This window comes from Polypterus senegalus, chromosome 9 (genome assembly GCF_016835505.1).
Source record: "Polypterus senegalus isolate Bchr_013 chromosome 9, ASM1683550v1, whole genome shotgun sequence".
NCBI lineage: Eukaryota > Metazoa > Chordata > Cladistia > Polypteriformes > Polypteridae > Polypterus > Polypterus senegalus.
Genome location: NC_053162.1, coordinates 72,171,431 through 72,186,407, shown reverse-complemented (window position 1 = coordinate 72,186,407; position 14,977 = coordinate 72,171,431). Strand labels below are relative to the sequence as shown.

The 14,977-nt window shown below is 33.5% G+C and overlaps 1 protein-coding gene across 2 annotated transcripts in view; it reads left to right on the top strand.

The window, feature by feature from the left end:
• The window catches only part of LOC120535424 (E3 ubiquitin-protein ligase RNF166), an 85,731-nt gene extending 71,409 nt beyond the window's left edge, over window positions 1-14,322 (top strand). For both annotated transcript variants that reach the window (XM_039763257.1, XM_039763258.1), the window contains exons 4-6: window positions 7,009-7,123; window positions 8,038-8,145; window positions 10,613-14,322. In XM_039763257.1, coding sequence (XP_039619191.1) covers window positions 7,009-7,123; window positions 8,038-8,145; window positions 10,613-10,678 — 289 coding nt within the window. In that variant the 3' untranslated portion in view covers window positions 10,679-14,322. The remainder of the gene's footprint in view (window positions 1-7,008; window positions 7,124-8,037; window positions 8,146-10,612) is intronic.
• Window positions 14,323-14,977: the final 655 nt, after the last annotated feature.

The window sequence follows — 14,977 nt, the reverse complement described above, 5'->3', positions numbered from 1 at the left end:
ACACCTCCCATCAGGCAAACTGTGATGATGTTTCAAAAGATCTTAATTGGTCTGTTGATTGCCATGTGCTAAAGGCACTTTAACAATCAGGGTTACATAGTGTCAAATTGAACTCATTTGGGCAAGGAGCATTTTAAAAGGCAGCTGCAGTGCTGAGAACAAGAAAGAAAGATGGGTGGATGTGGTATCAATTAACATTTCAACCTCTTTAGTGGTTTGTCAGCTACGGTGATCAATGATGCACAAAAAAATGACTTTGTAGGCTAAATATATTTTGTACTCACCTTGTGCATCTGTTCATTTTAAGCCATGCAGAGAATGCTGTCTGCTGCTGAAACAGAGCATTATCAAACCCCTTTCACACTAACATTTCATCTGTAGATTTTCCTTTATGTTATCATGAATGATAACATCTGCAATGGACAGAAGCGAGTTAACATCTTTAAGCTAGCAGTGTTTCTTATGTTGCTTACCCTGAATATGTGAAGTAAAAAGCCATGTGGATACACCGAGAGAGAGAAAAAATAACTTGGGTAACTTTCTGCAGAAGACCACATTGCTTTATTTATCTTCATTGTTAGTGTTGCACAAAGACATACTTGTTGACAGTAATCCTTGAGTGCTGATCTTAAATTCTGATGAATATTTGTTTATGAAAGATTGCATGTAGTGGTTATTGCTGATGTCTTATCAGATCCAACATTGTGAGTTTGAATCCTGCCCTTTTTAGTAATTTGTGTAGAGTATGCATGTTCTTCCTATAACTGGGTGGGTTTTCCACCATGTATAGTGAATTTTTATTCAACATCCCCAAAGACATGTAACTGGCGAATCTAAATTAGCCAGTTGTGAGTGTGCCCAGTAATTAATTGGTGTTAGCCTGTCCAGGGCTATTTCTTGCATTGTGCCAACTGCTGCTGAGATGGGTCAAGTCTCACAACCTGGATGGGAATAAGTGATTTTAGAGTGGTGTGTTATTTGTTTTTGAGATATGTCATGCTCACATATTTTCATCTTTTTACTTTTGTTTTTGAAGTCCATATAGTGTATTTTTATTTCTCTAGTATTGAATTTCATCTGTGTCCATAAATATCATCAGAACCTAAATCCCTCCTTGATTTAGTACCTGGATTTAAAAAAGATAGTTGTGCCCTGGGCTGCAGCTTTTCAGACTGAGATGTATAAAAGTAATGTTGAAGTTGGCAATAAACATTTTCATCACCCTAATTTAGTTATTGGATATGTATACCCAAATATCAATGCTTACATATTGCTTGAGTATGTAACAATCCTCCTATCTTCTTTGTTACTGCTTAAGTACATATTAACTACATTTTCTAACCTATATTTTGAAATGGGGTGCAGTGTATGAAAAGAGTAACAGATCCATTTGTGTTTTGAGGCACACGACAACAAAGTGCTGAAATAAAAAAAATAATTTAACATTTTTCAAGCAAAAAAGCAGAAATTTTTAAACAAATAGTTCTAAAGTCTTGGGAAATGTAGTCAAAAGTCGAAGTAAGCAGAATTAGCCTGTGCTGTTCTTTTCATTAAATTTTGGACTTGTAGGTGATCCCTTGTTTTCACTTTCTCAAGTTTGTCTACACAAAGAAAAATATAAAATAAGTTGATCTTTTTATTATTATTATTATTATTATTATTCAGCATGTGTAGCATTATATGAAGAAACCTGTCAAATATAATTTGTTTATTGCATTAGGGTTGATTTTTCTCACAGTGTGTTCATGTGGTTTATTTTTATTAGTTCAAGTTTCAGTCGTGTTCATCTATTAAACTAATGCATACCTCTTTCAGAGGTTTAAAAATTTGGATCCAAGTTAAGACCTGATTTACAATCTCAGTGCACACTAGAGCAATTTAAAACAATTACTGTCACACTTGATAATTTCCATGTAGAGGGTAGGTCACCAGCATATGTGTAATTTATCTTTCGGTTACACTTCAAAACTCCCACAACTGTATACCCAACTGTAGTTATTAGCGATAATGTGGAGGCTCAAACAAAGCTGTGAAGTATGTTAAATGTATAAAGATTTGGTCATTAATTATTACTTTAGAATCAAGTATGAATTAAAAAGCACCAAAGGCAAAATTCCAGTAGTGAATTATATAATAGTAGATTGGTTTACAAACCTAGGAAAATGTAAAAGCACCTCTCTTCAACACTGGAATAAGGATTGCTTCATGTATTCAACAATATCCTTTTCTTTACTTAGTTTCAGCTATGCCAGGTAGTGGATAAGTATGTAAAATTGCCAACGATAGGCCAAAGTTGTTCTCATAGTACAGTTTGAGTATCCCTAATGTGAAATTCTGGGAAGCAGAAAATATTTATTTTTTTATATACACAATGAGATATTTTTTGGAACAAATGTGATCAAGTAGTAAAATCCAGGCAAAGCGTATAATAATTCATATCACTGAACCGTTACTATAATGTGCATTGACATGACAAGCATATTGTAGCGACTCATGTATGACTACCGTACATGTGGCAGCACATTGCGAAAACGAAATTTGGAGCTGATAGCACTAGCAGAACTGAGTGGTGGGGTGTAAGCAGCCAGCTTGAACCAGTGAGTGCTGAGATACCTGACTCTTCCAGAGTAGGATGAGAAAAAAGGCTTGTGGCGAAGAAACAGTGAGTAACATGGCAGTATGGGGTCCTCTCTGATTTAATAATTCATACATTATTTTGTTATATCTGTGTGTGTATATATAAATATAATGATAGTTTATGTGTATATAATTATTTACAAATATATGTTTAATTATACAGTACTTGGGGGCTTCGCCCTCTGCTCGCTTCGCTCACTAGCTCCCTTTTTTGTTTTTCCGGATACACACTTTTAAGATTTTCTTTTTCTTTAAAAACAATATTTTGAATCTTCCAAAGTCCCAGCGTGCTGAATCTTTTTAATAAGGTCAGTGAGACATGTGTTTAATGACTTTGTACCATAATTCAGGATAGCTTTCTCTGTTTGGAATTTCAGCACAGACAAAACGATCTACATCATCAGCAGTTAATAATTTATTTGCAAAGTAACCAATAAATGCAAGTGAGGTAAACTCCATTTTTGAAATTCTCTTGACTTAAACTTCAAAGCCTTACAATATTTACATACTTCTGACATATCACTTATGTCCATATATTCGATCTCTAATCACCTTTTCGTTATTTTTCCGAGTAATAGTTTCTTTTTGTTTGCTTTAATGTACAAATTTCTGTTTTCATATTCTGTATCTTGCTCTGTATGTGTTTCGCTCTTAAGTTTTAATTTGAGTCTTTTGAATTCCAGTTTTCATTATCTCTAACCCGCTCTGCATGTGTTTGGCCCCATTGTTTTTTATCCTTTTTATGACATTTTACTTTGTTTTCTACTCTCTTTTATTTCTGACATCGCTTTATCCTACTTTTGTTTTAATAACATCTGGTCCGTGGTGATTATTTTCCATTTTTCGAGTAATAATTTCTGTTTGTTTGCGCTCCTGTAATCTTTACTTTCTTTTTTTATACTTTCTAATTTTCCTACTTTCATATTCTTTAACTTTCTCCACATGTGTGTTGCGCCAACTATTATTTTTTTTTGAGCATTTCGAAGTCCACTGCTTTCATAATCTCTAACCTGCTCTGCCTGTGTATAGCGCCAACGTCCGGAATGGGCGTGCTTTTTTTTTATGTATCGTCGCCCTACTGTTTCTCTCCAGGATTTTTTTTTTATAATTGAGAGATATACTGTAAATATAAGATTAATAATTTATTTAACAAGCTAATTCATCTGCTATTGTCCTTTTTCTGTACTTGATACATGTTAAGACAAATAAGACGTATAATTAAAATAAGGTATTTCATTACAGAATCACAAGTGAATGAGAACTGTGCAGCCCGTAATGATTCATTCACTAATCATATGTACCAGAATCATTAGACTTGTTTTCATTTGAGTCAAGACTTGTGATTCACATGGTCCTTTCGCATGTGCTTTAAACATCTGCCAGTGTAGGACACAAATATGCTTTATCACTCCTGTTGAGCTACACTAAATCAATTTGGTCCTGCTCACCAGTCGATTCATATGATTCCCTGAACATGGTTGTTCATAAAGAATGATTGCTTGTGAATTGCCCATCACTAGTGAACATCATGAGTAAGTTCTGTCAGAGAAAGAGTCTTGGTTTCATCCACCACGTATAACAGCCCTTCCAGTGAGAGTAACAGCAGTCAATGCAGTTCAGTGAAGGTATTCCCCATGGCCAGAACAGTGGGAAAGACTGTACATAATTCATTTTGGTATTTCTTTTGAATGAGTTCTGTCCCGCGGTATTCATGCATACCTTGTTTTGAACCACCTCCCTAATAAACCTCTCTTTTTTTTGTTTAACATTCTTTCTCTGATTCACATTTTACTATCATTTCCACACATAGAAACCACTACAGTATTAAACCTCAGAAGTGTTGAACTTAATGAACAGACTTTGTTGTAGTTCCCTTTTAAGAGGACCAATGCTGTGTGATGACTTCTAGCACAGTAGGTATGAGGAAGAGAAGGTTGGCCAAGATATTCCTGCCGTGTTGGCCAGGACCATAAGAAGTGACAACGGGTAAGTAATATAATCTGACAAAAAACAAAAAAAGTTCTTCTGTGCAAATACACAGCATTGGAACTCTTAAAAGGGAACTAAAATACAGTTTACACATGATATTCATCACTTTTGAGGGTTAATATATTTGTCACATCAACTCACATTATAACAACAGCTCTGTGACATGTATTATTATACACATGAGTTGTCATATGGCTGGTTTGACTACATTTCACTACTTGATCAAGGTTGTCTCCAAGATATCTCATTATATATATGCAAATATTCCAGAATCCGAAAATATCCAAAATATTTGGTTCCAGGCATTTCGGATTAAGAACACTCAGCCTGTATTTGCTTTCTGATATGAGAAAATGAAAACATTATAATATATTTTCCAATTAGTGTAACCATCTTGCACAGACAAATCATTTATTTAAACTTTTTACAGAGCACACCATTACATGGCCTTTTATAGATATAGAGATTTTATAGATTATGCAATGCACAATAATACCCTCCAGTCAATACTGCGTTGGAATTAATTTCAACACAGCAAGTGCAAACATGCAATTAAGAGATTAACGTATGTAAAATGCAAGAGAGAAAAAATTTGAGCTTTTAAGGTCAGATCTCCATATAAGCAATGATGTAACCTCATAGACTTAGATGCAAGAGTTTCACAGAATTATGCAATTTTTTTCAACTTACCTGCAACAGACACCATTTTTTTTTTGTGATCGATCTAGGGATGCTAGTTTTTTTATATGGTCAGTCTAAACAACTAATTGTTTTAGTAGCATGACACCATTTGCTATTCAACTGAAAACTCAGAGACCAGACCAAAAAAGAGGCATGGAGAAAGAACTGTTCTCAATATATCAGGTAAGTAGTTTTTATTGGAAAAATAGGCTAAATAGTAATTGCAGAGGGCTAGCAACTTGCTGAAGCTAGCTCATTTTTACACCTAACATCGTAGCCTTTCCTATTAGAGATCTGTAAGTTACTAAACATTGTAACATTGCTGTTTTATCTTGGAGGAAAGTTTTGTAGAATATGATCATTCAAGAGTATGTAATGTTGACATTAGGCAATGTGATAATGACAAAACACCATAGCAACATTTACACTATATATTGCATGTTGTCTTGTTATGTAGCTTTTTCCGCTTCGGATATATATCTGTTCTGTATTTCCAAATAGTGTATCATTGTTTACCACTGGCATGTGAATGTCCTATAAAAAAGAATTCAAATACAGAGCATATTGGTGCCCTCAACTGTTCACAAGACAAGTGGCTAAAGATGTCAGATGTCTGATGAGGGGATATATGAAAATCATTAATGATGTGTAGGCTGATGTGTTAGAATCTACATCTTTTTAGGTCAGTAGCAGAGCTGTTGATGCTGTTGACAGAGGACAGTGTGTTCATTTTGTAGAATGTAACAGTAATTTTTTTTTTTTCAAAAAAGCAAATATGGCCAGTCAATTGAAAAAAAAAAATAATTGCATTTGTGGATTAAAATAGTCAAGTTGCAACACCAACATAATGTGTGTTAGGTCTATTAAAGAAAAATGCAAGTTTTCATAATGGGGGGATGGGGAATGTAAAGTTTTTCAGCTGACTTGTAATGGAACCTGCATTATGTCATCTAGGAATCATATTTATTTATTTTAAGACTTTACTGTTGAAATAAGAGTATATCAATTTTGTGTCAATTACTGAAGAAGATGTGAATAATGAGTGAAAAGAAATGTTGTTATGTGCTATGATATTCCAAAGGGTTTCTTTTATGGTTTATATACTATAAAACAATCGTTAATGTTCTGATAGATTTTATAATTGCAATTTGCCACAATATCAGTTTGCTGTAAATCTTTTCAGTTGCTGTTTTTGATTTTAGCTCTCCTTTCTTGTTCTCAAGGATTTTCACAGATGTTTCATTTTCAAAATGTTGTTTGTTTATAGTTTTTAAGAGGTCTGCCATACTTAGGAATAATTTAATTTTATGTATTACTGTAAATACAGATAGTTTCTAGGGTCCAGGTTTTTGTAATGATTCTATATCTCCAAAGAAGTGATTATTTTAAGCTGTCTGACTTTGAATATTAGGATGTATTGTACATGAGTGGGCCCTGTAGTAAACTGGCATGTCATGCAGGATTGACTCCTTCCATGGATCAGATGTTGCTGCTGTAGGCTGCAGCCCTCTGTGACTCTGATTTGGATTAAATGGAATTAAGAATTGTATATTTTATTGAAATAGCCTTTCAATACTATCCTGTAAAAGTGAGCTGGGCTTTTAAAAATAATGATGAAGGTGCTTATATTGTAGAAAGGTTAGATAAAAAAATGTCTGTCACTGAAATGTTTTTTGTACATGGATCTGTCTCTTTGTTTAGCAATATTCCAAACCGCTCAACGTTCGTATGTCCATACTGTGGGGCAAGAAACCTAGATCAGCAGGAATTGGTGAAGCACTGTATGGAAAACCATCGTAATGACCCCAATAAAGTGGTGAGCACTTAATCTTTTGGATTTTAAAAAAAGAGGACTAAGGTGTTGCTATTATATTCAGCCTTTGAAAGAAGAATTGTAAAAACCCTAGGCCCAAATGAAAAATACAAGGTTTCTTATAATAGTAATAATTATAATTTAGAAAAAACAGGCCAAGCAAAGAGAAAATATTCCCTACTCAAGATCAACAAAACCAAACAAAATCCAATCTACTTGACAAAATCAAAACTTGAGGCAGAGTATCCAAAGGCTGATAAGAATCTACAGATGTGAGCTAAACAACAAGAGCAGTAGCTAATGGTTCCACAGTATGAAGAGGCATTTCAGACCTTACCAAGACAGAGGCCAGTCCCACAAGTGTAGCATTCAAACAAAAACTAACAACATAATTAGACTTAACAAAGAAAAGTAGAACATGGATGGAGGCCTGGTAAAACCACAACAGATTTTATATGTTAAAAATCTTGTTTACAATAGATGCAAGATATTGTCATAATTTAGTTTGGTAGACATTACCTAAATAATAATCTTTTTGGTCAGAAAAACATAGAGCACATATCTTTAAAACACACTTCCTTTTGTGTGGTCTCTAATTTTTATTTGGCCTTTTTCAGTACACTCATATTCCTTGTTGTGGTTGTAGGTGACTGAAGCCTGTCCCTGTTTCAATGAGTACAAGACAAGTATCAACCTATTAAGCAATACCAGTATATCACAAAGCATTACTGCTTCAGCATGTAGCTATGGCTTTGCAAATTCTGAAATTTGTAAAGCTGTTGTAATTAAGAGTTTTTTTCTGTATTTAAAGAAACAATTTGTGTTTTGTTCTTTAATCCTTCCTACATCTTGGCCCCCTGCATTCAAAGGCCATACTACCTATGTATTAAAATATATTGTCCTTCATGTCTTCACAGGTATGTCCAGTTTGCTCAGCAATGCCTTGGGGTGACCCCAGCTATAAGAGTGCCAATTTCTTGCAACACCTTCTTCATCGGCACAAGTTCTCTTATGATACATTTGTGGTAAGTGAAAGGGGGTTAGTAGAAGAGTTGATAAATGTTCACACAATACTCATATATTGGCATCTTTTTTACTTTAGCAGATTTCTCATAGAAACAAAAGAACCTTTTTTTAGTTTACATTTTATTTTCTCATTAAAGTGTACTTTCCATTATTATCCCCAGCTAACTGTACCCTTACACAGAATATGTCAGAGAAAAAAACATGGCATTTGAAAATGCAGTAATGTCCTAAAAGAGTAAAATTCACTTTTAATTGTGTCAATAAATAACTGTTGGAATACATAAGTTAATTCTCATATAGTATTGGGAAAGTGATATGAGCTACATTTAAATTTTTTAGGTTCCATGCACCTTAAAATGTAAAACTGCAAACATAAAGAAAAAACTGTTTTTTAGAGTTGGATAGTAGAAAGCCATACCAGGAAAAACTGCCTGCAAGTGGATTAGTTTATATAAAAAGAAACCTTAAACACAACAATGATCTCATGTGCTTGTTATCACTGAAAATTAGAGACTTATAACAGGATATAACAATTCTAATTTATTTCCTTTTTCATAACAGTTTAAATGTTGAACTTTTATACAAAGAGCTAACAAAGGCAACTTAATTATGATGTGATAAACTATTTAATCAGTAATGATTATATTCTTGAGCATGTGATCATTGGGAATTTCAAGATGCATTTCATTTTTTGTTCATGTTATTTCTACATTCTGTGCTTGAACATTACTTGATAGTTAACTCTAGACCAAGTTTATTTTTAAGTAATTTGTCGAAGAAATAAAGTGATCAGTGGGATGATTAAATGAGTACATTGATTTCTGTATTGATCAATGTAAATGTTCTAAAGTTCCTTTTGAAAAAATGTGCTGCCTCAAATTGTTTTGCTTGTGGAAGCATGTTAATCTGTCAGCATTAGTTGATATGGAATTAGACACACATCTACTGCCTCTGTTTATTTAATAATTACAACTTCACCTTGCTTTACAAGTTAAAAGTGATTTGAGAGTATGTGCCTCAGATACATGATACTTGCACTTCCTTTATTTCTTTTCTATAATAAAGAGCTTTTGAAATGTTTAAAAGTACAGTATTAGCAAATTGTGCACGGATTTACCTAGGATATTGTAGGCTTCTGTGCATGGTCATGGACTGTACTAATAATGCTTTGGCTTCCTTTGAGGCTTTGAATGCTTGTGTAGGAACAATTTCATATTTATTTAAGTAAATAGTTTAGAGCTAGTGAAAAGTTTGCAACTGCTTTAGAGGAATGTTTTTAAACTATGCCTCACCAGGAGGACAAGATATGCAATAAAATGGGAAACTTAACCCTAGTTCAAACTTGCTTCAGTGTGTCAGATTGTCATTGAAGAAGTGTTGATTTACATTCTAGTTTGTTCTGACAGTAATATTGGTATTACATCCAGTGACACCAGTAAGCAATAACATTTTATCATAGATTAGTGGCTTGAGGGAATGTCTGTCACTAATCTCAAAACAAGTTTAAGATTAAATTTTCTTACTCTTTTAAAAGTCACCTCAACAGTATAAGAGAACTAACATGTATGCTTGTTTGTTGAAGGCGTGCTATAATTTTGTATCAAAATCAACTCAATGCCCAAGCCATTTTTGGTATTTAATATATTTGGTGAATGGTGTTTAATATATTTGCTGCAACTGTACCCAACATAATTTTCATATAGTTGAAAAATTAACACTTCACTAACTAACTGAGCATTCATGGCAAGTGAATCATTATTCAACTGGTAATGTGAAACAATTGCCTCATCTACTCCTTTGTGACCGTGTGTTTGAGCTCTTATAAGGAAACTATTCAAGATTAAAGAACAAACTGCACTCTAATAATGTAATGATATAAAACATTAATTATACTGTTGATCGTTTAATATTGTTAAAAATCAAAAATATTTCTTGTTATTTGCTGTAATATTCAAGTCACTGTTTATCAGTTGGTAGATTGATGGGTTTTGGGGGTGGCTTAGTTTTTGATTGTTATGATTGCCAAGTTATATGTTACTTGGGAGGCAACAGATCATATCTCGGTATTTTTGTGTGTTATATTTACTGTCTCAACTGTCACCTTATGAATTAGGGTAGTTGTAAAGTTATATGTAGAAAACAATAGACCAATTGAAACTGAAAACATTTAAAGTTTTGTTGAAATTCTTATTTGCTTACAAGTGATGTTATTTTGTAGAATCAGAATAGAAGTTACTGGACTTGTCATTCATGTAGTCTGCATTTTTATAGGAATTAGAAAACTTACTTTTACTATGCAGAATATGGTATTTTGTTTACATTTACTGTTTGGTAAGAAACTGAAGAACTATATTGGTTGTAGAATGAGGTAGTTTTAGCTTTTGTTCATTCCAGCCATTTTTTCCTGTTTGAATTGGTTGTATGTTATTAACCTAACAACATAACTTTCTCATTTTTTTAATACAGGATTATAGTATTGATGAGGAAGCAGCTTTGCAAGCAGCCTTGGCTCTTTCACTCTCTGAGAATTAGAGATGCCACTCTACGTATTTCATAACCACCGTTCTTTGCACTGGACACCTCACCATTCCTGCTGCAGGGCACCCTCAATTTACAGTGGGCATCTGTGACTTTTACTTGCTGGATCATTTTTAGATTTTAGTATTCATTTTTTTTCTGAAAATGCTGAAGCTTTATCAATGGCCTTTAGACAATTGAGGGTATATTTCAGAAACCTTTAAAGGAAAACTGATATTGCAGTTATTTTATATATTAAATTTCTGAAGCATCACCCTGGAAAAAAGCAATTTGGCTGTGAATCTGTTCAAATAAGAAATGCACAGAGCACACTTTCAAAGTAAACACATTTTGCTGATGAGGCTGACGGATGTTGGAATGTGCCATCTTTTCGAATGTGGACATAGCATCTAATGGAATCCTGTATGTGCCTAGCAATTGCTGCAAAACCGTCATCAATAAATGTTAATAGTTTTTGTTTCTACACACTTTCTTAACCAAACTTGGCTAATATTTTTATCATGTGCTTCTGTGACAAAATGGATTACATTCAACCAACAATCCAGTCCAATTCTCCAACAGCGCACCTGGAAGATTCTGAACCTGGATTAGATGATCTTCAAAAAAGATAAGATATTTGCCCCTTGTAAAACCTGTACTTCTAAAAAGGTTGTGTGTGTGTGTGTGTTTTTTTTTTTTTTTCCTGTTCACAAACCGTCTGTACTGTATTTATACTATAGACAATGGCACCCAGCTCAACTGAAAAAAACAAGTAGGTAAATAAATTCAAATTACAAAACTGGTGACATATAGCATTCCCACTGGGTTGAATTGGGTGTTTTTTGAGTGGCCAGTGAATTGGTTTAAGTGTGATCTTTTTAGTTAGTGATTAAGTAATGCCTCATTTTCACTTGCTGCATGGTTGGGCACCTGATTTTTTCCATTCCATACAATAGTTCAATCTTTAATTACGAAAACCTATACAAGCTTTAAGAAAATCAGTTTAAAATTACCAGCTGTAATTTTCCTTGTACCCTGGTTAGAAAAATGTAAGATTTTAATCTTTACTCATAATAATAAGTACAATTTTCATTCTTTATATTTTAGAAATTCTAACCATTTATTTAAAATGTAATTAAAACATGCACTAAGTTGCAACAGGTATCAAAGTACAATGGAATAGCAATATGTGGGTATGCAAGTCTTAGACTGCAAATAAAACTTGCATATTAAATTCTTTATTTATTCTGCTAGCAAAACGTGATGCAGTTTTTATAGATTTTTATTTGTTCATTTTTCTGTAGGCTGTTAGACCTGTCTTTGCAAAGCTATCAGTTTATGCTTTTCAAAACAAACACAATAAAGTGATGCTGAAAGTGTTACTAGTAGCATTTGATCCATATAAGATCACATTGAAAATGTGTGAAGTGAAAAAATGATTTATTTTCTTCAGTTGTGCAGATTAATCTCTTGTGCTAGTCTAAACAATGTAGCTTATGGCAACCTACATGATCAAAATGCACACATCATAGTGAGTAGGTGAAAACATAATTTAAAGTCTTGATTGCTCTTCTTTTGATTTCTCACCATGTTTCTGAATCCAAAAAATATCTTTTTGCGGCTTTGATCACTAGTACTAAATGTGAGGAATGTATTTAGAAGTCAACAAGCCTTGGCAAGGAAATGGAGTTATGGAGCATTTTTCATAAAAAAAAACACTTTTGGGTTTGTTCAGAGTGGATGTGGATCAAGTTATACTGTCAACACAACCTTTCTGAATTCATAAAATTACATAGTTTAATATCTTATACAGATCTAGTGATGAATCTGTTTTAAGTTGTTATTAACAATTTGTTAAGTATAGATTTCACACAGTCTTTGAGCATTTTTCTACTTCAAGGTAGAGTAAACATATAGAGCCTGGATGACCTGTTGCATGGTTGAACTTTGCTAAATTTTAAGTCTTAAACTGGTACTGTTTTGGAAATACTCGAAAAATATTAATTAAGTAGATATGCTGGGTCAACAACCTGTTCTTATTAAAACCTGTTCTTAAGTGCTATTACTGCTTCATCACAATAAGCATGTAGTTGTTTAATTATTTTTTTTAACATATCTGGGTTCGTATTAGCTCTAGCATGACAGAAAATATTTTTCTTATAGACAGTATTTTGTGTTTATAAGACATATAAGACTGCTTTAATCTTCATGCAGTGTGGCATTTTCATGTGTCAGGTTCACAAGGTTTGGTGCATTTTTTTTCAATCATTTAGTCCAGTTCCTTTTGTAATTAACGGAACTACCTTCACTTGCCTTTTTCATTTATAGTCATTTGAGCAAGTATATCTTATTTCTATGGTTTTGTGTATCTCATCCAGGTTCAAAGGATCATTATGCAGAAGGCAAGTACAAAAATATAAATACACCCCCATAATTCAAATGCTTGTGGAAGAATCTTTATCAGTTTTAGTCTTTTGCGTTGTATTGGAAGAGTTTTGATCTACTTCTCCCTACATCACTGCATCAGTTGATTAATTTTTAAAATTTTTTTTTTGTGTGTGAAATTTTGGGGTAGCTTCCTAATGGGGCTGAAGTCTGGACTTTTAACTTAGCCATTCCAAAACTTTGATTCTATTGTTTTTCAGCCATTTACTTTTATATTTGATGTTTTGTTTAGAGCCATTGTTGCTTGATCAACGTTTATTCAAGCTTTAGCTACCTGATTGATAACTAGAATGGTCTGATTTTGGAATATTCTGGTTGAAGGAAGACAAATTGGACTTGGTAATTTTTAGGTGTCATTGTCCTGTATCTCACAAATAACTACAGATCATCATTTGTAGATCACAGTGCTTGATAGTTGGTAAAACAAGTTTTTATGTTGATACCCCTGTGTTTGGTCTTCACCAGATGTAGTATTGTACATCATTGCAGCTCTGGTCTTGTCTGTTCAGAGAACATCATTTCAGAAGTCCTGTGCATTGTTTAGAAGCAAGATTGCAAGCATATACTTCCAGGGGAAAAGGGGCCTTTTCCTACCATGAAACTCATAATTGTTTGTGATTCTATCATCAAAAATAGAATGTAAAGTTTTGCCATGTTGACAGAAGTCTTTAGATTAGTACATATAGCTTTTCCACTCTATGTGATTTCTGGTAGCATCATACTTTTGTTGGTGTATTTGTAGCTGTGTGGAATTTCTCAATTGGTTAATAATTTATTTCACTGTACATTGATAGACTTCAATTTTTTTGAAAGTGGCCTTAAATGCTTTACAAGACTGATCATAAGCAGCAGCTGCTTCTCTCAGATGTCATTTTCCTTAGCATGGTATTACCACAAGCATAAATGCCCCAAACTAAAATGCAGAAGGTATTCTGCTTTAATACAAAGATGGTAGAATTTCTTAATATCTAGAAATTCTCAACAAATGCACTTGATTCTCAACACCTAGCTCTATTTTCCTCTTACCAGAAGTGGAAGTGGTAAGGTGGTACTTTTGTGTGTTTTTAAACATGTGGGCAGGCAGTGTGTCCTAATGGTCAATAATAAATAAATAAATAAAAAGTTGCTGGGCCATTCTGGTCCAGGCTCTTAGTGAGACTCTTAACATTCCTGTATTCTACTTTTAAAAGTACAACAAACTGTAGTTTGTTTAGTTTATTGTCATGTGTACATAGTAAAACATGTATAGAATGTATATGTATGTATATATATCTATATATATATATATGTGTATGTGTGTGTATGTATATATATATATATATATAGTATATGTGTGTATATACAGTATATGTGTGTATATATATAAAATAGGTAAAGCGCTTAGAGATGGGTTCGCATAATTAAGCTGTCGACTAAAAATTTTTTCTCGGAATACATGTGCAATGTCCAAACACTGTAAATGATCTCTAATGATATTGTCTTATAACTTGTTTTAATTATCTTTTGGTATTTTAGGCTGTATCAGTCTCTTCTGGCCGTCCTACCATGTCTAAAATGTCTTTATTCCCATTGGTTAAAGCTTATTAGCAACAGTAGTATTTTTCAGTAGTATTTTTTGGCACCAAGAAATATGCTTTTTCTAGAAGCGAAATCCAACATCAGCCAACCCTTTCTGTTTCTCTACCCTAATCTGCTTTCCATATATGTGCAGGGCTGGTGCCACTATTAAGGTGAATAAGCCATTTGCCTAGGGTGCAGATCATAAGGGTGGAAAAATGCAGCCACATGGGTTAGCTACCAAACAGTTGGTTGGCACAATAATATGCTTGGCTAAGGTTGAAAAATAACCTAGCACTGGCACTGTATATG